The sequence below is a fragment of the Apodemus sylvaticus genome, chromosome 3, assembly GCF_947179515.1.
Source record: "Apodemus sylvaticus chromosome 3, mApoSyl1.1, whole genome shotgun sequence".
Taxonomy (NCBI): domain Eukaryota; kingdom Metazoa; phylum Chordata; class Mammalia; order Rodentia; family Muridae; genus Apodemus; species Apodemus sylvaticus.
In genome coordinates this window covers 162,890,383-162,915,962 of record NC_067474.1, presented here as the reverse complement: position 1 = coordinate 162,915,962, position 25,580 = coordinate 162,890,383, and the positions used below count along the sequence as shown (strand labels likewise).

At 41.2% G+C, this 25,580-nt stretch overlaps 2 protein-coding genes across 5 annotated transcripts in view; both read left to right on the top strand.

The window, feature by feature from the left end:
* The window catches only part of LOC127681612 (zinc finger protein 420-like), a 662,660-nt gene that overhangs the window by 61,678 nt on the left and 575,402 nt on the right, over positions 1 to 25,580 (top strand). The gene's annotated exons all lie outside the window — the stretch shown is intronic.
* Positions 594 to 25,213, top strand: LOC127681610 (NACHT, LRR and PYD domains-containing protein 9A-like). 3 transcript variants are annotated; one of them, XM_052178064.1, is made up of 10 exons: positions 594 to 864; positions 7,885 to 9,438; positions 10,312 to 10,347; positions 12,415 to 12,571; positions 14,098 to 14,262; positions 16,270 to 16,437; positions 19,406 to 19,576; positions 21,963 to 22,133; positions 22,686 to 22,856; positions 25,063 to 25,213. In XM_052178064.1, the coding sequence occupies exons 1-10, from the start codon at positions 594 to 596 to the stop codon at positions 25,211 to 25,213; spliced, it is 3,015 nt and encodes a 1,004-aa protein (XP_052034024.1). The 3 variants fall into 3 exon arrangements, with proteins under 3 accessions (XP_052034024.1, XP_052034022.1, XP_052034025.1); XM_052178062.1 differs by lacking the exon at positions 10,312 to 10,347 and having other exon boundaries at positions 7,885 to 9,457; positions 12,407 to 12,571; XM_052178065.1 differs by lacking the exons at positions 10,312 to 10,347; positions 12,415 to 12,571 and having other exon boundaries at positions 7,885 to 9,457.

Below are 25,580 nucleotides of genomic sequence, written 5' to 3'. Positions count from 1 at the left end.
TAAACATACATACAAAGCAAGACCCCACACTTTAATTAAAATTTCTATTTGACTTATTCACCCGAGTCCAAAGAGATTTTAAAATGTCCAGTATCAAACAATGTGTTAATATTTTATAGAGACGTCAACCATAGTTCCTTGACTATATTGATGAACATACACTGCTTTATTTTTTTCAGTTGTTTATGGTTCTCGCTGATGGTGGCCTTAGTATAACAGGTTTTTTGTTTTTGTTTTTGCTGGCTTTTTGCGACACACATGGTTCCTCTGTATAGCACTGGTAGTCCTGGAACTCACTCTTTAGACCAGGCTGGCTTCAAACTTAGAGATCTTCCTGCCTCTGTCTATTTCTGAGAACTGGGATTAAAGCAGTGTTCCACTAGTATCTGACCCAAATAATTTTAACAATGGATTCATATAAATTGTATTGAAATGGTGAAGGATGAATCCATATATATCTAAAGGTAGGAACACATATTAATTTGACATTTTAAGTTGTTGAGACTGGATTCTCATGTCATTCTTCGAATGACACTTATTTTTTGGTTTTGAAGATTTTTTCATCCTCTAGAGTCTGGGATCACTGTCTCAAGATGATGGAGACATCTGGTTATGGCTTGCTGCAGTATGTACAAAAACTCAGTGATGAAGAGTTCCAGAGATTTAAAGAGCTTCTCAGGAAAGAGACAGATAAATTTAAACTTAAACCTATCTCCTGGACTAAGCTTGAGAACACATCCAAAGAAGATCTGGTAATGCTACTGAACACACATTACCCAGGAAAGGCATGGGATATTGTGTTGAGCCTGTTTGTACAGGTCAACCGGGAAGACCTCTCTACCATGGTTCAGAAAGAAAGGATAGGTAAGTGAATATCGGGAGAAAGGGGGCACATGAGGAAAGTTAGCCAAGCAGGAGATGGTTTCTTAAAATAATTACATCTCAACAGTAGTTTCCACTCTTTGTGCCCGCCCCCCACCCCGTCCTCCCTCTCTTCTTCCTCACATCCACTGCTCCTCCATTTACCTTCAGAAAAGGGCAGTCCTCCCAAGAATATTAACCAAACATTCATAACAAGCGACAAGATGACCAGGCACAAAAACTCATGTTGGACTGGATGAGGTAAGCAAGCAGAAGTGTCCCAAGAGCAGATGAGAAACAAACCCCAATGCTCACTCTTATTCTCATAAAAACACCAAGATAAAACCCATAATGTGAAAGTAATGTCAGTGCTGAGTTGTCCATTAGTTGAGAAAAGTTCTAGAAAACAATGAGTGATATATACAGACCATCCCTTAAATGGGGTAACCTAATGCACATAATCATTACTAAGAAAAGAAAATGTAGGATCCATTGAAACTAGTAAGGCAGATACTAATACTGTCTTAGGGTTTTACTGCTGTGAACAGACACTGTGACCAATGCAAGTTTTATAAAAGACAACATTTAATTGGGGCTGGATTACAGGTTCAGAGGTTCAGTCCATTGTCCTCAAAGCAGAAGCATGACCGCATCCAGGCAGGCATGGTGCAGGAGGAGCTGAGAGGGTCTACATCTTTATCCAAAGGAAACCAGGGACAGACTGGGCTTGCTCAGGTATTTAGAAGGCAGATTTTCAAGCCCATCCCCAAAGTGACACACTTCCTCCAACAAGGCCATACCTTCTAATAGTGCCACTTCCTGCATATACAAATCATCACATTCCACTCCATGCCCCCCCCCCCATAGGCTTGTTCAAACATGAGTCTATTAGGGCCATTCCTAAACATAATGCAAAATATATTTAGTCCAACTTCAAAAGTCCCCGTAGTCTATAGCAGTCTCAACAGTGTTAAAAGTCCAAAGTTTAAGGTATCTTCTGAGATTCATCTACTCACTCAAGTCTAATCCCCAAAGCAAGACAGGAAATCAGCTGGGCAAACTCCAAACTCTGCATCTCCATGTCGGATGCAAAGCAGTCTTCAGTTCGTCACCTCCTTTTTTGACTACAACAAAATTCTTTCTCCTGGGCTAGTTCCACTCCCTGTTAGCAACTGTCCACTGTCATCCTGTGGCTCTGGCATCTTTAATGTCTTGTGTTCCCCAAGACAACTTCAGTTTCACAGCTTCTTGTTCCAATGTCTGAGACCCACACATGATCTCCAAAGGGCTGGTGTCATTTCTCCAGCTCTGCCCTCTGTACCACACTTTAAGTTCAGGTAGATCCCCTTGACTGCCACTTGTGTTCATGGTGATTATCCCATCGTACTGCCATCTCCAATATGCTGGAGTCTTCCACCTCAACTAGGCTTCACCAAAGCCTCTCATAGGCTCTCTACATGGTGCCAAGCTTCAACTCTTTTGCTTGACCCCTTCAGTCCTGGGGTGTCAACAAAACCTGAGGCTGCACTTTTCACCAATGGCCTCCCATGGCTTCTCATGGTGCCAAGCCTCAGCTGTTCTTCATGATTCCTTCATGCCTTCAAAACCAGTACCACCTGTGTGATTCTTACACATTACCAAGTCCAGCCACAGCACAAGGTACAACCTTGGCTATCTCTGGTATACAACCTCTCTGTGCTCTCAGAAAGCACTGCCCAGAAGATTTCATCTCAATGATGCTAGTCTCTTCTTAATCACCACTAATTTCTTAGCTCTAGCTAACCAGCAAAAATTGTCCCAGTAGTCTTCTTCTCCTCTTGAATATAAAGCCAGAGACATATGGCCAATGTTGCTGAGTTCTGCTGCTTGCAGTAGCTGGAACATGGTCCCTGTGTTCTATGATATTATTACTAGCTTCCTTTTTTCCAACTCTCTCACTGCCTAAGCTTGGCTGACCTGGATCTTGCTCCATAGAATGATTTTGAATTCAGAGATCTGCATGCCTGTCTCCTAAGCACTGGGATTAAAGGTGTGGTCTACCACACCTGGATTTAAGTTTTTCTTCACCTGGACGTTGCTCTGTTCTAAGCGGGCCTTGAACTCAGAGATCTGCTTATCTTTGCCACCTGGTGTTAAAGGCTTGTACCACCCCACCTGGACTCAAATTTACCTGGGTGGAATCTTGTTCCCAGGTTGTCACTCTCTTAATCCAGTTTAATATCATTGAATTAAGCTCCATTTCACTTCCTGGAGCCTCTTTAATACTCAAGCTGCACACCTGCTACATATGTGCTTGTAGGCCAAGGTCCAGCTTGTGTGTGCAATTTGGATGCTGGTTGAGTGTCCAGGTTAGTTGACTCTATTGGTCTTTCTGTGAAGTTTTATCCTCTTTAGGCCCTACTCACTACTCTTCCATAAAGGTTATCAAGCTCCATCTTCTATTTGGCTATGAATGTTTTCATCTGTCTGCATCAGCTGGTGAATGGAGCTTCTCAGAAGGAAGCCAGACTAAACTCCTGTATCCTGTACTAGAAAATCATAACAGTATCATATGTACTGTCAGGTATTGTTGCTTTCCCTTGGTGTTTTTCTCAGGTAGGGACGGTTACTGGCTGGACATTCTTTCAGTCTCTGTTCCATCTTTGTCCCTGTATTTGTTGTCCAAACTACCATAACTATGCCATTCTAGCTCCTGCCAATGCTTATTGAATATATAGATAGTTTGAGGTCAATGGGCATTCTGGGCTTCACAAGACTCTGCCTCTAAAATCAGAAAAGAAAAAAACCTAGATTAAAGCAGGACGAATTCTAGCTAATATCAGCTTAAGCTTTTGTTCTCTTTAGGAATACTATACACTAGGCATGCTTACAGACTGGGAGACACTTACAGGGCCAGGAAGCTGGAGCCATTCCTATGAACTTGATGGGACTTCTTTTGTGTTGTTTTGCTACACATACTGATATAATGATATTCTTTTAATAACCATTCAATTGATTGAATATTTACACCATCTTCATTTTTAAGAAGTCATATTCAACACATGGCAAGTTCCACTCAATTAAAAGCTAGGCCATATAAACCCCAGCCCATAACAACATGAACTATGTAGTAGAGACTAATAGGATGGCTGAGTTAAGTGTCTGTCCTTGGTGGACCTGTGCAACCTTTTCATCCAATAACAAGCCTTCCCAGCCATAGCAATATTACTGTTTCAGGATGTGCAATTGTGCCCTTGGAAAGTTGTCTTGATTGTTGAGAGGTATTATAGGTTTGGGTTTTAGCCCTTACAGATGACAGAATTCACTCTCTTAGTGACAAATTTTAAATACAGATGTTATTATATATTGTTTAGAGACACAGAAGTTGTTTAGAGACACAGAAGTACAGAGTGAGACAACAAACACAGAGGGTTCAGAAAATTTTCTTAATCACAGGTTTCACATAATAGAAATAATCTAGACCTTATAGTTTCAAATTCAGCAGTGAACCTTATCCCAATCCTAATATGTATTCATCTATCCAAATTTATGAAGTCACACAAATTCTTAACATATCATTTACAAACTATTATTAATTTAGTTTTATTTTTAATTGTATTTCTGTGTGTGCATAAACACGTGGATGTGTGCCATGAGTGTAGGTTTTTGGCAATCAGGGGCATCAATTCCCCTGGAGATGCAGTTGCAGGAATCTGAGGGCTATTTTGTGTGCATGCTCAGAACTGAATTCAGGTCCTCTGCAAAATCAGTATGCACTTGTAAACTGTGAGCTGCTGCTCCAACCCATATTGATGTATGTAAATATTAGTGTTAGTATACAATTGAGTGCATATGGAGGAGAGAGGACAAGTTGTTGGAACTGTATGCCAGTCCAGTGTGCCTCATCCATTAAGACATATTGGCAGCCCAACACTCAACATTTTATAATGTGCATAGGAAATCTTTTTTGAAAATTAAAATAGATTTAAAATTCCATGCAAATAACCATTTTCAGTTTTGAAAATATATCTTTTTATTATATGAACAATTTGCTTACACATATCAACATACACCACATGCAGGTAATGCTTGTGGTGGCCAGAGAGGGCTGGAATCACTGTAGCTGAAACTGACAGATAGTTGTCAGTGGCTTTGCCAGGGCTGGGAAATGAACCCAGATACTCTGGAAGAACCATCAATTTCTCTTAACTTACTGAGCATCTCTAATAGGTAAATTACTGACGCAAGTCCCAATGAAGCTCAGGGCAGAGGGTAGGCTCTAGCCTTCTGAAAGATTGATACCAGAAAAATAAAAAAAACTAATAAAATGTCCAAGTGAGGGTACTGATCATGTCCTGGTTGTCTGGTACCTACCTCCATGAATAACCAGAGAAACATTTTCTCTTAATCTCATTTGTTTGAGGACACTTATCTAGTTACATTAAACAACATGTGTAAAACTATGAGATGCATATGATTTAACCTAGACCAAACTGACACGCTGATCAGGATTGTTAACAATAGACTTGAAATCATATAACCCCAAAATTTGTTTCACTGTCTTGTTACCTGAAGCAAATCTTGCTTTGACTAAGCATAAATTATAAGCATGTTTATAGAATTGAAAAAAATTTAAATAGAATGATTCTAAGCCGGGCGGTGGTGGTGCCTTTGATCCCAGCACTTGGGAGGCAGAGGCAGGTGGATTTCTGAGTCTGAGGCCAGCCTGGTCTACAAAGTGAGTTCCAGGACAGCCAGGGCTACACAGAGAAACACTGTCTCGAAATATAAAATCAGAATAGAATAGAATAGAATGAATAGGATAGAATGAATAGGATAGAATGAATAGGATAGAATGAATAGGATAGAATGAATAGGATAGAATGAATAGGATAGAATGAATAGGATAGAATGAATGAATGAATGGACTAGACTGGACTGGACTGGACCGGACCGACTAGACCGGACCGACTAGACCGGACCGACTAGACCGGACTGACTAGACCGGACTAGACCAGACTAGACTGGACCGGACTAGACTGGACCGGACTGGACTGGACTGAACCGAATAGACTAGACTAGACTGGACCGGACCGGACCGAATAGACTGGACTGGACTGGACTGGACTGGACTAGACTGGACTGGACTGGACCGAATAGACTGGACTAGACTGGACTAGACTGGACTAGACTGGACTGGACTGGACTGGACTGGACTGGACTGGACTGGACTGGACCGGACCGGACCGAATAGACTAGACTAGACTAGACTGGACTGGACCGGACCGGACCGGACCGAATAGACTAGACTAGACTAGACTGGACCGGACCGGACCGAATAGACTAGACTAGACTAGACTGGACCGGACCGGACCGAATAGACTAGACTAGACTAGACTGGACCGGACCGGACCGAATAGACTAGACTAGACTAGACTGGACCGGACCGGACCGAATAGACTAGACTAGACTAGACTGGACCGGACCGGACCGAATAGACTAGACTAGACTAGACTGGACCGGACCGGACCGAATAGACTAGACTAGACTAGACTGGACCGGACTGGACCGGACTGAATAGACTAGACTAGACTGGACTGGACCGGACCGGACCGAATAGACTAGACTAGACTAGACTGGACCGGACCGAATAGACTAGACTGGACCGAACCGAATAGACTAGACTGGACTGGACTGGACCGGACTGGACCGGACTGGACTGGACTGGACTGGACCGGACTGGACCGGACCGGACTGGACCGGACCGGACCGAATAGACTAGACTGGACTGGACTGGACTGGACTGGACCGGACCGAATAGACTAGACTAGACTGGACTGGACCGGACCGGACCGAATAGACTAGACTAAACTAGACTGGACTGGACTGGACTGGACTGGACCGAATAGACTAGACTGGACTGGACTGGACTGGACCGGACCGAATAGACTAGACTGGACTGGACTGGACTGGACCAGACCGAATAGACTAGACTGGACTGGACTGGACCGGACCGAATAGACTAGACTAGACTGGACTGGACCGGACCGAATAGACTAGACTAGACTGGACTGGACCGGACCGAATAGACTAGACTAGACTGGACTGGACCGGACCGAATGGACTAGACTAGAAAGATTCTTAAATGACTTACTGAAGATAGGAAAGTTTTAGACTTAGATAGCAACAATCTGTGCTCTACTTCATAAAATTATGTACAAACAAAGTACTTAGGGATTTTCTCCTGGGGAGGTACAAGATCTTTGTAAATTTGAAATGCAATAAATGCTTGGAATTCATGCTTTACAGTAGCTGCTTTTCAGAGATGAGTTACAAGTTTGGTCTCAATGCTTTCAAGGCAATATATAAAATATCACCCTGGATATAGGGAAACCAACTCAGAGTCTACAGTTTGGGACCCATGTTGGGCACCAAGATGATACTGACTACCTGAGTTCTGTTTCATTGCAAATTAAAGCACCTACAGGCAAGAAGAGTTGCAGGGAATGTGAAATCAAAATTTATTGGTATTATAGAGTTGTCAGGTAGAGAAGGAACCCTATATATGGGAGGCAATTGACTCTAGATTTGGTTCCAATTTTTTTCTATGTTTTAAATACACCTGTCATCTGAAGAGTTTCTTTCTCTATCGGCCCTAAAATAGTCATATGCCACATTGTGTCATATGTCATAAAATAGCCATAACATTGTGACTTGAGGCCCTGCTTCTGTTCACAAGCATGGAAATAGTTGTATGCAATAGTGTTTTCTATCCATAGGTGTGAGTATAGACAGTACTGGTTGGCTGGTTGGTCAGTGGAAAAGAAAAACCTACACCAGGTTCTTGTGAATGGAAATGGGAAGTTATTGCAGAGGAAGTGGTGGGTGGCTCTCCTTTCTTTTTTGCTCACCTCAGAACCCATGGCTTCAGTGCTCATGCAGAGGTATAGATTATTGGTTAGACATGCATTTAAGAAGTACTGTGATTCATCCTTATGAGTATTCTATTCCTAATTCCCTGTATCCTGATTTTATCAATTACAGATAAACAAATGAAATACAAACAGTATACGAAGAATACATTCAAGCACATATGGACATTGGAGACCAACATTTATATGCCTGATAATAGGTACCACACAATTATAGAATCCCAGTACAAAACATTGCAGGACATATTTGATTGTGAGTCAGAACCAGTCACTGCATTTGTATCAGGTACTAGAGGAAAAGGTAAAACTGTTTTCTTAAGAAAAGTAATGTTGGATTGGGCAGCAGGAAATTTATTGCAGAGCCGATTTCGGTACGTTTTTTTCTTCTCGGTCTTCACTCTCAACACCACCACAGAGTTAAGCTTAGCTGAGCTTATCTCAAGTAAGTTGCCCGAGTATTCAGAGACACTGGATGACATTTTATCAGATCCAAAAAGAATCTTGTTTATCCTGGATGGATTTGATTATCTGAAATTTAACTTGGAACTCAGGACAAACTTGTGCAATGACTGTAGGAAGAAGCTGCCAACAGAAATTGTCTTGAGTAGTTTGTTACAGAAAATAATGCTCCCAGAATGTTCTCTTCTTCTTGAATTGGGAAACAAAAGTTTATCAAAAATTACTCTTTTGCTGCAGTATCCAAAAGAGATAATTATTCCAGGATTCTCTGAACAGACTATAAAATTCTACTGTATGTACCACTTCGGAAACCATAGAGGCGAAGAAATCTTTGAATATTTAAAAAGCATTGAACCATTGTTCACTTCATGCAGAATTCCTTTTCTGTGCTGGATGATCTGTCGTTCTTTAAAGTGGCAGGATGAGAGCAGAGAGGTAGGACCACGCTATGGTGATACAGAGATGGCCGTCTACACGTTATTTATGGTGAATGCATTTAAAGCAACATATGCTAGGACTCAATCTAAACACAACAGGGCCCTATTAAAGACCCTGTGCACCTTGGCTCTAGAGGGAATGTGGAAACAGGTGTATGTGTTTGACTCTGAGGACCTCAGGAGAAATGGGATATCTGAAACAGATAAGGCAGTGTGGTTGAGAATGAATTTTTTCCAGCATCAAGGTCACAACATTGTGTTTTATCATCATTCACTACAGTGGTATTTTGCTACCCTGTTCTATTTTCTCAAACAAGATGAAGACGCACATCACCCAGTTATTGGAAGCCTACCTCAACTTCTAGGAGAAATGTATGCTCATAAACACAACCAATGGTTCCAGACACGGGCATTTTTGTTTGGAATGGCCACTGAGCAAGTCGCCTCCTTGCTTGAACCATGCTTTGGCTTTATATCAACCAAGGAGGTAAGACAAGAAATCATTAGATACATTAAGAGTCTCAGTCAACAAGAGTGCAATGAAAAACTGGTGCATACCGGGGACTTGTTTTTCTGTCTACTTGACAACCAGAAGGAAAGATTTGTCAGACAAGTGATGGATCTATTTGAAGAAATTACTTTTGATATCGGTAATACTGATGATTTGTCATTAGCTCAATACAATCTAGAGCGAGCCTCAAAATTGAAACAACTTCACCTGCATATAAAAAAGAAAGTTTTTTCAGAAATGCATGATCCAGAAGTTTGTGGCTTTTATCTGCAGAAAGAGTGAGTATGCCTCTAAGACTTGTCTATTGTTCTTCTCTTCTGCCCTACTATCCAGAGCAGTATTTTATAGATGTGTCCATGCTGTATCCAAGCAAATTCATGTTGAAGGCAGAGAAAGATGTGGGGCATCTTTCTTTTTGTTGTCTGCCTTAATCCCTTAGAGGTCAGTCTCTTACCATCTTAACAAGGCAAACTGACCAGAAAGATGGCAGGAGCCATCTGTTTCCAAGTTCTAATGATGGGCCTACAGCCTCAAGCAACCATGTCCACCTTTTTATGTCAGTACTGTGGATGTGAACTCAGATTCTCTTGCTTGAACAGAAAGTATTCTTAGCCTCTCAAACTTCTCTCCAGCATGACAAAGCTCTTATATGTCTATGTTTGATTGTTTAGATGGTGTAATCAGGAAGGTTTTCTACTGATTCTTGTTATTGATGTTTGGAGCTGTGTAGCCCTGAACAGCCATGTTCCTCCATTTATACAAAGAAGAAATTTGTCACATGGCCAGTGTGAGGTGGAAATGTGAGCATCTCCATTGCAGTGCCTGATGCTTTTCCTTTATCCACTGTGTTTATAGTGTCCTGGTTGTTATGTTGGAGAGGATTTGGAAATTTGTGTCTGTTTTAAGTGGCACTCATATTATGTTGTTGTAATAGTTGACTTGTCTTACATTGAATTTAATCTGCTAGCTCATACTTGATCAAATTGTATAAATCTTTTACTCAAAATAGTATTCAGTTCCCTCAGGATTTTCAAACATCTACACAACTTCACATAGAAATCATGTTTTCTCACTAAAAGAGGAGGCACTTGAAAACCTGGTGAAATTGGATGCCTTCAACAGTGAATCATAGATAGTAATAGTGTTCCCCAGCAGAGATTCAATTCTAGTTTATCTCATTTCAAGCCACATCTCTTTATTATAATTTTTATTCAGTGCATGATTTGTAATTTCATTTAGATTGATAGTGCATTCTGTTAACTCTCGCTTTCTATTCAGTTCTGTTTCCCTTCTACCTGATCATCCAACTTGTTTACAAGATCCTTTCTCACATTAATATCTTTTTGTTCTGCCAGCTATGGACTTTAGGGTTAAAATCAGTGAGTCAATGGGTTTGGAAATAGCATGTTAGACCTTCATGGACTCACTTGTTAGTATAACACTGAAGGTGACTCTTCTTCTCCAGAAATCAACAGTTCACCTGAGAGAGGTTGATCTATGACCCTCTCCCCACTTTATTTTTTGATTGGTATGAAGCACAGTATTTTGCTGGTCAATTAAGGTATCCATAGCTGATGTGGATAAAGACTGCAATATCTCCAGGCTCAGAAGCTGCCATTTTATGTTTCAGAGTGCTCTCTTATTTTTTATCCTCCTCTCCTCTCCCCTCTCCCCTCTCCCCCCCTCCCCTCTCCCCCTCTCCCCTCTCCCCCCCTCCCCTCTCCCCCTCTCCCCCTCTTCCCTCTCCTCTCCCCCTCTCCCCCTCTTCCCTCTCCTCTCCCCCTCTCCCCCTCTTCCCTCTCCTCTCCCCCTCTCCCCCTCTTCCCTCTCCTCTCCCCCTCTCCCCCCCTCCTCTCCCCCCTCTCCCCCTCCTCTCCCCCTCTCCCCCCCTCCCCTGTCCCCTCTCCCCTCCCCCCTCCCCTCCCCTCTCTCCCCTCTCCCCTCTCCCCTCTCCCCTCTCCCCCCTCCCCTCTCCCCCCTCCACCCTCTCCCCTCCCCTCCCCTCTCCCCTCCCCTCTCCCCTCCCCTCTCCCCTCCCCTCTCCCCTCCCCTCTCCCCTCCCCTCTCCCCTCCCCTCTCCCCTCCCCTCTCCCCTCCCCTCCCCTCCTCTCCCCTCCTCTCCCCTCCCCTCCCCCTCCCCTCCTCTCCCCTCCCCTCCCCTCCCCTCCCCTCCTCTCCCCTCCTCTCCCCTCCTCTCCCCTCCTCTCCCCTCCTCTCCCCTCCTCTCCCCTCCTCTCCCCTCCTCTCCCCCTCCTCTCCCCTCCTCTCCCCTCCTCTCCCCTCCTCTCCCCTCCTCTCCCCTCCTCTCCCCTCCTCTCCCCCTCCTCTCCCCTCCTCTCCCCTCCTCTCCCCTCCTCTCCCCTCCTCTCCCCTCCTCTCCCCTCCTCTCCCCTCCTCTCCCCCTCCTCTCCCCTCTCCTCCCCTCCTCTCCCCTCTCCTCCCCTCCTCTCCCCTCTCCCCCCCTCTCCCCCCCTCTCCTCCCCTCTCCCCCCCCTCTCCTCCCCTCTCCTCCCCTCTCCGCCCCTCTCCGCCCCTCTCCGCCCCTCTCCGCCCCTCTCCCCTCGCCCCTCTCCCCTCGCCCCTCTCCCCTCGCCCCTCTCCCCTCGCCCCTCTCCCCTCGCCCCTCTCCCCTCGCCCCTCTCCCCTCGCCCCTCTCCCCTCGCCCCTCTCCCCTCGCCCCTCTCCCCTCGCCCCTCTCCCCTCCCCCCTCTCCCCCCTCTCCCCTCCCCCCTCTCCCCCCTCTCCCCCCCTCTCCCCTCTCCCCTCCCCCCTCTCCCCCCCTCTCCCCCCTCTCCCCCCTCCTCTACTTTACTTTTTTTTTATTTAAAAAAAAGATTTCTTTATTTTGTTTAAATTTTATGACTGCTTTGCCTGAATATGTCTATGGACCATGTGAGTACAGTGCCTGTGGAGTTCAGAATAGTCCATTGGATCCCCTGGAACTGAAGTTACAGATGGCTGTGTGCTTCCACATGGATTCTGGGACTCAAACCTGGGTCCTATGCAAGAGCATGAAATGCTCTTAAACTCTTAGGCATGCCCTGCTCCAGGGATTACTTTATTAATCACTAATCTATGTTGACCCATTTTATCTGTATGAACTTTAGACAGCGCCAGGAGTAACTGCCAGCTTTCAGAGTGGATTGGGACTGATCTGCCTGTTTTAGGAACATCGTGAATTGAATTTAGCCATTAGAGAATAATGCTGTGTTGTTTTCTCATTGCAGAGTTCTAGCCGGACATTGGCCTATGATCTGCAGTTATTTACATAAATTGCATGTGTTGGATCTGGACAGTTGTAATTTCGGTAGAAATGCCATACAGGATCTCTGTAATTCAATGTCTCCATCACCTACAGTGCCTTTGACTCATTTTAAGCTCCAAACCTTGTTGTAAGTTTGATCGTCACACATCCTTAAATGAATAAAAGACATTCCCTTTCTTCCTTGTGTAGAAGATTCATGCATAAGTAAATGTAGAACTAAAATCAAAAGTAGTTAATAATATCAAGAGTCACAAATTTTGAAGGTTTCTGTCACACACATCTGTTATATATATGAATTTTTAAATGCCTGTGCATCTTTGTGTGTGTATACTAAAATAACATGTATAGAGTATGGTATAGAGAACCCAATGAATATAAAAGGTCTATTTTAATTATTTTAAATTGTGAATATATATGTGTGATTCTGAATTGGGTTCTCTAGACTTAGATTTATGTAAACAGCTGTGAACTTCCCAACAATGGGTACTGGGAACTGTACTCTAGTCCTCTGCAAGAACTGTATGTGCTCTTAACCACTAAGCCATCTGTCCAGCCCAATGATACTTAGTCATCATTATGACATATATTTGTTATCATGAGAAAACATGGACTGGCATAAGTTTGGCTACAATTTTCTCACCTTGAAATGGAATTACTACAAAAAGAAACAAAACTTTAATTTTCTTAAACTCTGCAACCTATTTTATAACCATTATAGATAGTGATGCCTTAAAAAGTTAATATTTGATAAGCCCAGTGGTAGTGGCTTAACCTTTAATTCCAGCACTAGGGACACCTAGAGAGGTGGATCTCTCAGTTTGAACCTGCCTGTTCTACAGAGTGAGTTTCATTACAGACAGGTCTGTAAAGTAAACATGTCAAAAACAAACAAAGGGAAAAACATTAGTACTTAAAGAGAAATAGTCCATTCCCTTTGGATATATAGTTGGGACTATTAATACAAACTCAAGTATTTGTATTATACATAAAATATAATTTGGGTTTGCTTTCTGATTCTTTAACAAACATTATGACCAAAGGCAGCTGTAGGGAGGAAAATTCTTACTTTATTTTTTTTTTACCACTTCTTGGTCATAATCTATCACCAAGTGTAGGTAGGGCAGGAACCTTGAAAGCAGGACCTTAAACAGAAATAATAAAGGAATGATGCTTTCTGGCTTGTTTCCCCATGATCTGCCTCCAGAACCTTTCTTATTCAGATTAGATGTACTTTCCCAGGGTTAATGCCCCTCATAGATATATTTCTCCACTGATTAACAATCAATAAAATGCCCAATAGTCATGCCAATCTGATGGAGGCAATTCCTCCATTCAGGTTCCCTTTACCAAATTCATTAAAGTTGCTACTTTATTTAGCCATGGCAAGTCAATGTAGAGGTTAATATGAAGATAACCATGAATCTCCTTACAATTTCTAGGGTTACAGAGATGTGGGTGAGTGTGGGAAATGGAATGAAAGGGAAAGATCTGACTGAGTAGCTTGATCCTTAGTGCTTGTCTGGTCTGTAGAGATAACCAGGATGCCCACACAACCACAGTATGTATGACAAAGTCTGAGAAAGGATTATGTAAGTTGGTCTGCCATGGTCCCACACATCTTGATATAATATGGCACTTGGTTTTATTCTGCAGGTGCTCCTTCATGACTAACTTTGGAGATGGTTCATTATTTCGCACTCTTCTTCAGCTACCTTACCTGAAATACCTGAACCTGTATGGCACTAATCTCTGTAATCATGTGGTTGAGATGCTGTGCTCAGCTCTGAAATGTTCAACGTGCAAAGTGCAGGAGCTATTGTAAGTAAATGCATTTACCACACTCAGTAGTTTCCTTAGAATGACTCTGAAAAATCACTTTGAAGGCTTAACTTTGACAGTTATTTTTAGCACATACTGTATAAAGTGAGTTTCATTTTGACTATTCCATTTTCTTTTTGTTTGCATGCATGCATGTACACCTGTACACAGGTGCCTTTCAAAAGCCAGGAAAAAGCATCATATCTCTTGGAGCTGGAATTATATGCAATTATGAACTATTTTGTGTGGGTGCCTGGAATTGAACTCTAGTCCTCCGTTGAAGCAGCAAATGGTAGCTGCTGATCCCTATCTCCAGCTCCCCATTAGGACATTTTCAGCCATGTTTATAATACATACCTATCGAATTCATTTATATTCTGTTGGTTCCCAATTTCTTTCTATTTTTTCCTTTTGATAGCTTATTTTTTTTAATGTCTGGAATACCAATATAATAGTATATATGGATCTTATATGTATTTAGTGTGTGAGACAGGACCATCATAGAAAACAGAGGTCAACTTGTTGAGGTGCTTGGTAAAAAACTTATCAGCATAGAAACAATCCATAAATAAAACTTTCACGTGGTTCTTGATGGGAGGCTAGAGAAGAAAGGTAAGAGGCAGCTATGTAACTGGGCTATGCTGTCCTCCATGCATTTAGTTTGGAGTGAGACAATCATGCTTACATGGTAAAGCATCCATTAAAAAAGACCCAAACTTCAGAGTTTTCATCCTGCTTAGCATTAACTGTCAACTTGGCCTTTGGTTCAGTAATTGTCTATCAGGATGATATGTTGGGAATATTACTAAGGGATTAGTTGACATAAGAGTGTCCAGTCTTTCCAGGCGGTGGTGGCACAGGCCTGTAATCTCAGCACCCTGGGAGGCAGAGGCAGGTGGATTTCTGATTTCGAGGCCAGCCTGGTCTACAGAGTGAGTTCCAGGACATCCAGGGCTATACGGAGAAACCCTGTCTCAAAAAAAAAAATCCAAAAAAGCAAAAAAAAGTGTCCAGTCTACTTAGTCTAGGCATGGTTCACTGAGCAGGTAGTTGTGGTCTAGCTAGTTAACCACAATCCAGCAAACAGGTCCTTCATGATTCTTGAGTCCAAGTTCCTCTGCTGATTCTCTCAATAATGCTGTGACCTGTAAGTATCAGCCCAACCATTTCCTGTTGGCTTTGGTGAGAGTGTTTTATCATGGTGATAGAATGAAATTAGAAGAGCAGTATTCAAATTTGGGAAATATATCTTTGTGGAGCACATTACATCCATGAGGCAAAGGTTCTTGTACTTGGCATCCTTCTAGATCTTTTCCATGCACATGTCCTCTGAGTGTTTCTATGATCCTTATCATATCTTTTGGATATATGAAACTAGCATGTGACAAAACAACATTCAAGCTTCAAGACAGCCTCTGAAATTTAAACATAAGGAGAAGGATAAAAGAATGTCAACCTGTAGCTGGTTGGTCTTAACAACAGGTTATATACAATGGGCTTTATAACTGATAACCTGAAATCTAGAAGGTAGGGCAACTAGAGAGACCTGAGAACTAAGTGAGTGAGTGTGTGTGTGTGTGTGTGTGTGTGTGTGTGTGTGTATGTGTAAATGTTAACAGTAATCAGACTTATAGGGTTGCAGGTCATATTTTAGTGTGAGGTCTATACGTGCCCTAAAGACATGACTTTTATCTACTAATTTGAGTAATGCTCTATCTCTCTCTGTTAGGTGTTGTGACAACCAATGTCATTAAACATTTTCAAATGGATCTTAGAAAGTAAAAGTCACCCATAGCTGAAAACCACTGGCTTGAGCTTGTTCCCAGTCAGTAGAACTCTATAAATTCACTATGATAGCTAAGCAATTTTGCTTATAAGTTAAATAAGACTATAATATATATCTGGACTGGTATTAGATTCTGGGACATTTGTCTAATCAATAGACAATCTTATGTAGATCACCTAAAGACTTTATTCCTAACCTGTGACATGTTTTCTCACATGTAGGTTGGGAAAATGTGACATCTCAAGTGAGGCATGTGGCATAATTGCTACTTCCCTTATCAACTCTAAGGTGAAACATCTCTCGTTGGTTGAAAATCCCTTGAAGAACAAAGGAGTTATGTCACTGTGTGAAATGCTGAAGGACCCAAACTGTGTCCTGGAGTCACTGATGTGAGTTATTCTGGGAGAGCATGCCCTGGAGGTCTTGCAGAATGCTACACATTGGTCTGAGGATCATAGAGGTAGTCACATGCCCATTAAGGAATACAGGAGAGCTTGCGGTATGTCATTGGACTCAGTCACTTTCTATGCCTCAGATACCATAACAGTAAGTGGAACAAATGCAACCAGAGATACCATGAAACTGAGTTCAGACAAGCCAAAGCTTCTTCTGACACTTCTTTTACATAATTTTAGCTTTACGAATGTAATTATCATGAATAAAGATGCAGCATTGGGAAAGAGATTGTTTACTAGGCCAGAGGAGAATTACATAAAAAAAGAAAAAAGATTAGTTTCTAAGGCAAGAGCTACCTACATCTTACTTAAGGCACTATAATCTGTCTCATGCCAAGAGATTGAGGTTGATTTCTCATGGGAGAAGACTGCCAGACTACCGCTGTACTAGTGAAGCCACACTAGATAATTTACTATTCCATCAAAGGCCTTAAGATTGAGAATGTGCTCAAAGGCAACTTGGTTTGTGGAAGAGGAAGAGTATAGAGACACACAGATTATTATGTCCTCCGTGATCATGTATTCAATCAGTAATGCGTACCTGTGGAGCTTAAAAATATGAGCATGCATATAAAATGTAACAACATTGAATATTGACCATTATAGAGATACCAGTTTAATCAAAAGTAGTTCAGATTAAGCACCCCCTTATGTAGACTGCTTATGAAGAGACTAGAAGTATTTAAATTTCTTTTAGAATATTTGCATATTATAAGTCTGGGTAATGGTCACCAAGCTTAACCATGAAATTTATTTTCATGCTCTATAAAATTGGCACACCTGGCTTGGGGATAGTTTAACACATTTTCAGTGCCTTTGTGTTTGATCTGATCTGTATACATGAGCACAGTTGGGGTATTTTCTTATTGTGGCATTGTGTGACTTTTGAAATCCTTTTGTATTTTGGAGCATTACAAACTTCCACTTTTATTTAGGGATGCTTAATATGCAAATTAAATTAAATCTTTAAAAATGTATTAATTTTATGTGTATGTATGTGCATTTGCATAGCTTTATGTGTATCATGTGCATGAGCCTGCAGAGGTCAAAGGCAGTCATTAGTCTCTTAGAATTGTAATTATCGGAGACTATGAGCACCATATAAGTGCTGTGTGGGAACTTGGAACTGAACCCTGAGCCTCTGCAAGATCAGAAAATGATTATAAATGTTGAGCCAACTTTCCAGTCCTTAAATGAAGCTTGTAAAAGAAAGGAAGAAAAATGCTCTATAAAAAGTTGAAGGATATTTCAAAAGATAGGAAAATATTACATTAGAAGGCAAACTATTTGACCAATTAGTATTTGATATTATATAGTAGATTAAATTGTACTTGGTGAGTAGTAATTATAAAGAGCCACCTTGATTATGAGTTGCCTTAAATATTAGTCTTTAAAATAACTAGTCTTTAACCCATACAAGTACCAATATTAGGAAAACTACTTAAAATAATAGTATTTGGCTGGAATAATGGCTAAGTTTGTAAAAAACACTTGGCCAGTCAAACACCATGACCTGAATTTGATCACCAGAACAGATGCAGAAGATCTAGGTCTAGTGACACACTCAGGTACTGAGACAGCAGGATGTATCCCTGTGGCTCACTGGAAACTAGCCAAATCTAATAAATGAAATCTAATAAATGAGTTGCAGGCAAGTGAGAGATGCTAACTAAAAGGAGATTCTTTCTGTTCCAGAGTATGGCATCTGAGCTATCCTCTGATCTCCACAGGCATGTGTACCTACACACAGACAGACAGACACACAGGCAGACAGACAGACACACAGGCAGACAGACAGACACACAGGCAGACAGACAGACACACAGGCAGACACACAGGCAGACACACAGGCAGACACACAGGCAGACACACAGGCAGACACACAGAGACACACAGAGACACACAGAGAGAGAGAGAGAGAGAGAGAGAGAAAGAAAGAGAGAGAGAGAGAGAACTAAGAGATGGAAAGAGAGACCTGACTGACAAGAGAGATGAGAGACCAAAAAGAAATAATGACAAATCTTAATGGAATGACTAGAACAGAGAGGGACAGGGGGGGGGAGAGGGACAGAGAGGAGGGGAGAGAGGGGAAGAGAGTGGGGGAGACAGGGAGAGAGGTAGAGAGGTAGCACAAGATAGCGAGAGATAGAACTTGCAAACATAGAGAGGCCAGAAGACAACTTGTGGGAGTTGGTTATTTGCTTCCATTTGTGTGGGAATTCACTCAGGTTCTTGTGGCCCCCTCTTTTGCTAGAGGCTGTTGGCCATGAGCCTGAGAGAGAAAGGGGTCAGAGGTGGAGAGCACAGTTCAGATGGCCATCAATATGGACAGAATGACCGACAGAGACTGCTATAGCAAGACAAGTCTAGATTATTGATTCTTGGATAGGGCACAGAAGGGATTTTTTTTAGGGCTACAGGTGAAAAGGGCAAATTGGTCATGCCATCAAGGGAGCAGTAGGGACTGATTGATTATAGTACATGACCTACTTATCATTCCGTTTGGAAGGCAGAATGGGATGCAAGTGCTGAGTTATACCCTTGCAGAGAGCTCTGTACACTGTCACTTTTTAGACAAGGGCACATAAGGCCAGTCATCTGTGTTTAGGGACATACTCTTGAATAAGACATGTAGGGAGAAGGAAGCCCCAGTGAGAAATGGAGTCCCCCATTTGGTGCCAAGTGCTGAAAACCACCCATTCCTGGGGGACGGCTACCATATAACAAGGTTCCCCCAGAAGGTCCTGACATTTGGTAGCAAGGTTATTTAGCCATCTCCTCAGATCATTTAAAATTTTTTTCATACAAAATAGACCTTCAGTATAGGAAGAACATGAAAGACTGAGCAGTCATGTGAATGTTGCAACAGTATATGAGTTGCTGACATTTAATCCTCTTTCAGGTTGTCTTACTGCTGTCTCACATTCATTGCCTGTGGCAGTCTCTATGAAGCCCTTTTGAGCAACAAACACCTCTCTCTGCTTGATCTGGAGTCAAATTTCCTGGAAGACTCTGGAGTGAACCTTCTGTGTGAAGCTTTGAAAGATCCAAACTGCACCCTTGAGGAGTTATGGTAGGACTGTGTTTTCATTCTTTGCTGGGGCTATTTCAGATGTTGGCATTCAGAAAAAAGAAGGGAAGAATTGTCAGAATGTCATTGCCGCTTCAGAAATTGTCTTAAGCCTGCGACCCATGCTAACTATCTTAAGACAAGGAGCTCTGCATCATTGGGTTTTGAGGATGAGTCCCCGGAGACAACTGGCTCATCACATGGCAAAATGTTTACACTCTATCAAGGATTAAGAGATGAATCAGTGATTGAGGGCCCCTGATAGTGAGTCATAAGGACCAGAATCTTGATTCCAGTACCCATATTTGATATTTCACAATCACCTGTAACTACAGCATCATGGGAACCTATGTACTTTACTGGCCTCCATGAGTACCACCCTCCCTTCACAACATGTACACATACACTCATATGGGCACATGCACACTGACACAAATGTAAAACAAGGTATAGCTGTGAACCATGATATCAGGCTATCTCCATATGCTGTAGAAACTAGCTTATACCTTAATCTTGGGGTTCTAGACTTTGTAAGTACGTAACTGACATCTATTTATGAACCATCCAGTCTAATGTTTCATTAAAGCAAGGCAAACAGATTAAGACACCATAGAGAATGATGTTTACTTGAGAAAACAAGGTTGTGATTATTCCATCCTTGGATGGTCAATGGCTTGCTGACTGTAGTCTCTATCAAAGGCGTTGTTAGAACAAGGGCTGTATTGTATGCTGCTCCTGAGTTGGAACTTGTTGGAATAAAAGGTATAATAGTGGCAGTGCACACAAGGGCAAGGGATTTTTCTTACACCTCTCTTGTTAAGAAGGTTAAGTATAGTCCTCATCTAACAGAATTGTGGTGATGGCCATGTATGTATATCAGGCACAAAGATACTGTGTTTATGTGCAAACATCACAGTTTCTAAATCTTTACACTATTGGTATTTCCTTGTGACTGTTCTGTGATTTGTAGAAGTTTGTAGTAGCATGCCTATATCACTTAGATGCCAGTAGACCCTCTTGCCTAGGGTGGCAAAACAAAATACATCTAGATGTTATATACATCCCCTGGTGGGTAAAATTCTTCCGTGCTTGAGAACTATTTTATACATACACATAAGTCCATGCATAAATCCATATGTATATATACCGCTATTAATCATGACTGTCTGCATGTGTTTTGTGTCTATTTTCATATCTATCTGCCTCTCATATCCACCCACATATTATCTGTTATCTATGAAGTTGTTTCCCTTGTCTATCATTTAAAAATGTATTGTCTTTACTTACATATCATCAACCTCTTCCTATATTCATCTGCAAATGAATATTATAATCTATATATCTACTAATTTTTATGTTGATTATGTATCTAACATACATCTGCCCAACTTCCATTATTAACATCTATGTAAAATCTATGAATTCTCCATTCTTCACCTATATTATACCAACTATCTTCCTTTTGTCTCCCAACATCTCTATTATTTATGGTGCCATGGGGAACTATGAACTTGAGGCTTGGGAAGGTTTTGAGGACATTTTATATTAAATATTGGGGAAAAGTTCCTCAGCACATGAATCTGAAATCAATGATAAGGTAGCTGAACTGACTTTTTAAGGCATATGTATTATAACTGGGGGAATGAGAGTGGGTACATCACATAAGGAGATCAGAGAAGAACTGGGGTGAGCCTATATTCGTCAGAGGATCCCAGATGGAGAAGTATCATCAGCATTTCAGAATTGTGGTTTCTACAAATAAGCCAAGCTGTTAAGATGGAATCTCATGGACTGGGAATGTAGCTCAGTTCCTAGACTGCTTGCTTTGCATACAGAGTCCTGAATTTGATTCTCCAGCAAAGGCTTAAATAAAAGCTATGATAGCTACATTCCTGTAATCTCAGCACTTGGGATAAGATGGTCAGAAGTTCAAAGTCATCCTCAGCTATTTGAAGTCAGACTAGGTTACATGAGATTCTCTAAAAATAAATAAATAAATAAATAAATAAATAAATAAATAAATAAATAAATAAAAAAAATGTGATCAATGAATGGCTGCTGGTGGAGGGGGAATCAGTCTCCACCAGGGGAAGCTCTGACCTAGGCTATCCAATCCCCTGGATATATGTTCATACTAGCAAACATAAATATACTTTTTAGGTTGCATATACGTGTGCATATGTTCATGCAAAACATATATATATTCATGTAACAAGAATAATTAAAGAAGATATTGTTAATTTGGAAGGGGGAACTGGGTGGAAATGGAAGGAGAGATGGAGTGATATAGATGGCTGGAGATGCAGTACTCATATGAAGTTCTAAAAATTTAAGAATGCAACACAACAAAAGAATTGGGGAGAAAGTATTTACATGTATATCTTTCCAGGTTGTCTGGTTGCTATTTAACTTCAGAGTGCTGTGATGCGATCTCTACTATCTTTACTTGCAATAAAAATCTAAAGACCCTGAAACTTGGCAACAATAACATACAAGATACTGGTGTCAAACAGTTATGTGAAGCTCTGTGTCATCCTAACTGTAAATTGCAATGTCTTGGGTGAGTTTCTGCTAACCATGTTTGGGAGGCTCACAACTTGATAAGGAAATGCTATAGTGTTAATAAATTTAAGAAGTCCAATTATCATAGGCTCATAAGTATTGAAGAAATGCCTAGGTCTTGTACAGCTGCTGTGAGACTGAATGCAATACTCCTGTCATGTCTTACCCCACCACAATATCTGGTAGTCTATCTGCCACTTCTTCTGTTATATTCCCTGGGTCTTGGGGAGGAGAGAATGATATCAATGCCTCATTTGTGCCTTCATACACTGTACACTCTCTGAACTTTGACTGGCTCTGTGTCTATATTATGCAGTCCACGGCAAAAGGAAATTTCTTTGAGGCATGAGAACTAAACTAATACATAGCAATAATGTCAAGGACTTAGAACAATGTTTTTTAACTTGTGGCCCTCAAACCCTTTTGATTGGCAAAAAGGATTTACTCAGTGTTGGAAGTGTGGACATTTGGGACTGGGTAGGTCTTTACTCAGAAGCCTGGAACTGGCACTGAACAGCACATTCTATTTCTGGCATGCTCCTGCTCATAGGTTAGACATGTGTGAGTTTACCAGTGACTGTTGTGAAGATATGGCCTTGGCTCTCACCACCTGCAACACATTGAAGAGCTTAAATCTAGACTGGAATCTCTTGGAACATTCTGGGCTGGAAGTGCTCTGTGATGCTTTGATGCACAAAGACTGTAAGCTGAAGATGCTTGGGTGCGTACACACTGTCTCCCATGGTTAGAAATGGCTTCAAACAAGCTCTTCTGTGTCAGTGTTCACAAGCTCTGCCCCACTGAGGCTGGGTTGACGAGTTCTCTGGTGAGGGCGCACTGCTGCACTGTAGGACACTGAATGCTATCTTTGATTTCTATCCACTCATGAGAACTGTTCTTTGGCAGTGATTTCTCTAAAAATCATCAGTCATGTTTGTAAAAACAAAAAACAAAAATCTTTGGCTTATTTTTAAAAGTTGCCATTTAGCTCTAAAGTATGAACTCACAAAAATTCTAGAAAATGAGTGGACCTAGAAGCATAGCAACCAGAAAGAAATAAACCACATGTTCTTGCTTATAAACATATCCTAGTCTACAACATATATGCACACAAACATGCACACACACACACAAGGGTATCATATACAGGACATAAAATAAAAATGAATATAAATATAAGTTTACATATATAGTACCCTTTGTGTTATTCAGTAAATGTTCTCAAAAGGTATAACATATTTTCAATGTCAAATTAATTTTTAAACTTTTTTCTTTATATGGGTGACTATTTTGTCATACTTGCATTCTGGTGATTTCATTCCTGGATGAGCACTATGAAGAGTAAAGTTCAAGCAAGGATGAGGGAAAAGCTAGGATGTTAGCGTGGTAAGAATGTGACAATTGGGGCAGGACTGACCAAAGGAGAAGGTGGAGAGTCAATTGTTAAAATTGAGCAAGAGAACTAAAAGAGCATAGCAGATCAGGGTGAATGCTTTGTGTAATTAAAGGTGAGGAAACACAAGCTTATAGTCACCAGACAAGGAAGAAAAAGAGGGCAGGAGAAGTTTGAGGAAGCCCACTGTACTTTCAGAGAGACCTGTGTTCCAATCCGAAGTTGTGAAATTCAGAGTGACTAATGGCCAAATATTTAAAGGAATTTTTTTCAAGAAAGAAAATGTAATTAATTATATTGAGCATTGACTTCTTTTAAGGCATTGTTTGCCAAAAATATTCAAAATTAAAGCACATGTCTATGATCATTTACTCCCAGGCGATATTGAAGAAGGCATAGAAAGATGGTGAGAGGTGGGGGTCACTTATAAAGCAGCACCTGCTAGACTCAGTAAGGTAGACATACTCATGAATAGACAATAGCTGACTCCACAAGACCTGGGTAAAATCAAGCCACTCAATATTCCAAAGATAGAGGAGATTCTCCTGAGGCCTTATCCCTAGATGAAGAGTTGTTCGCATTTGGTGGTTTCAAGGGGAAGAAGTATCAGTTTTCTTCAGGGATTTGGCTCCTGCTAGGTTGTATATTCTCCAGAGGATGGGCCTAAAAGCATATATTTATGGGCGTCTCTAGTTAGATTCACTGAACTCCTGGGCAGGAAAAGGACCTGGAATTTAGAGAGGAATGTGGAAGGGTCAGAGAGGGGAATGGGGTTAGGATATGATCAAAACACATGTACACATAAGAAATTCTCAAAGAATAAACACATTGATTTTAAAATATGGCTGTAATGATAATAAGCATTTGGCAATGCATAGTATCTGTGGAATCAATATTGTTTTTGTTAGGTAAGTTTAGTGATGATGGAGTGGCAGAGAGAACAGGTGAGCTAAGGTATAGGATATGCGGTAAGTGTCTCACAGAAAGTGAGTAGGGATGCAAAGGGATCAGACTTGATATAAATAATAATGATATTATTATGACATGATTTACACCACTGTTCATAAGTTTAAGAAAAGATGACATTATGTAAAGTTATAATACATGAATATGGTTAGGTTCTTAAACAGTGAATGGGGAAAACCAGCCATTTTTACTTCAACATTGTTTAATTTTTAACATCTTGATACATGTGTATATATATTATATATGTATATGAATGAAAGGGGTCTCTTCTCTCTTTGAAAGAATCATACTTTCTCCGCCTCTCAATTTATTCATTCCTAGGGATGGAGAGATAGTCATTCGTATAAAGAGATGCAAATGATGGTTAACAAAGCATGGGGTGCTGACCTGGCTCAGTGAGTGTAGGCACTTGCTGCCACACCTGACAACACAAAATCCCCATGGTAGAAGAGGGGGGATAGACTTCCAGGAATAGTCCTCTCACCTTCACATATTTGCAGAAACATTCATCTGTATAAAAAATTAGATTTTTAATTTAGTAAACAGAATTTTCTATTTTTAACCCCAGGCTGGACAAATCTTTATTTCCTGAGAAATCGCAGACATTACTGCAAGCTGTGGAAAAGGAAAATAAAAATCTGAATGTTGTGCATTTTCCCTGGATTGAAGAGGAATGCCAGAAGAGGGGTGTTCGTCCGGTATGGAACAGCACAAATTGATCTTGTGAAGAAGACTTATTCTTTGTTATGTTTCTCCCATATATCCTGTCCCAAGTTGCACACCGTGGTACTGGTAGCTGTTTCCAGAGATGTTCTTCCACATTGTCCCACCACCACCCATCTTTGCATCTCCCCTTACCACTTTGAAATATTTAGATAACAAACACATTCAATAAACACTAATCTTGTTTGCAAACATGAATGTTTCCTTAATGAATGTCTTAAAGTGTGGAAATTTGAAACTTAAAGGACACTGATCCTCCTACAAACATAACTTCCAACCAGAACTGTAATGTGTCTTCAGTTGATGTAATTCTCAGAGCTGCAAACATTCATCTGAACTTCCTATGTGTAGATAATTCCATGA

What these genes read in the sequence shown, in the direction of transcription:
- LOC127681610 (XM_052178064.1), top strand. Translation starts at nt 594, where the DNA reads ATGATGGAGACATCTGGTTATGGCTTGCTGCAGTATGTACAAAAACTC. An exon ending in GGTTCAGAAAGAAAGGATAG is followed by an intron (nt 865 to 7,884) that starts GTAAGTGAATAT and finishes TATCAATTACAG; the next exon opens with ATAAACAAATGAAATACAAA. An exon ending in TGTAAGCTGAAGATGCTTGG is followed by an intron (nt 22,857 to 25,062) that starts GTGCGTACACAC and finishes TTTTAACCCCAG; the next exon opens with GCTGGACAAATCTTTATTTC.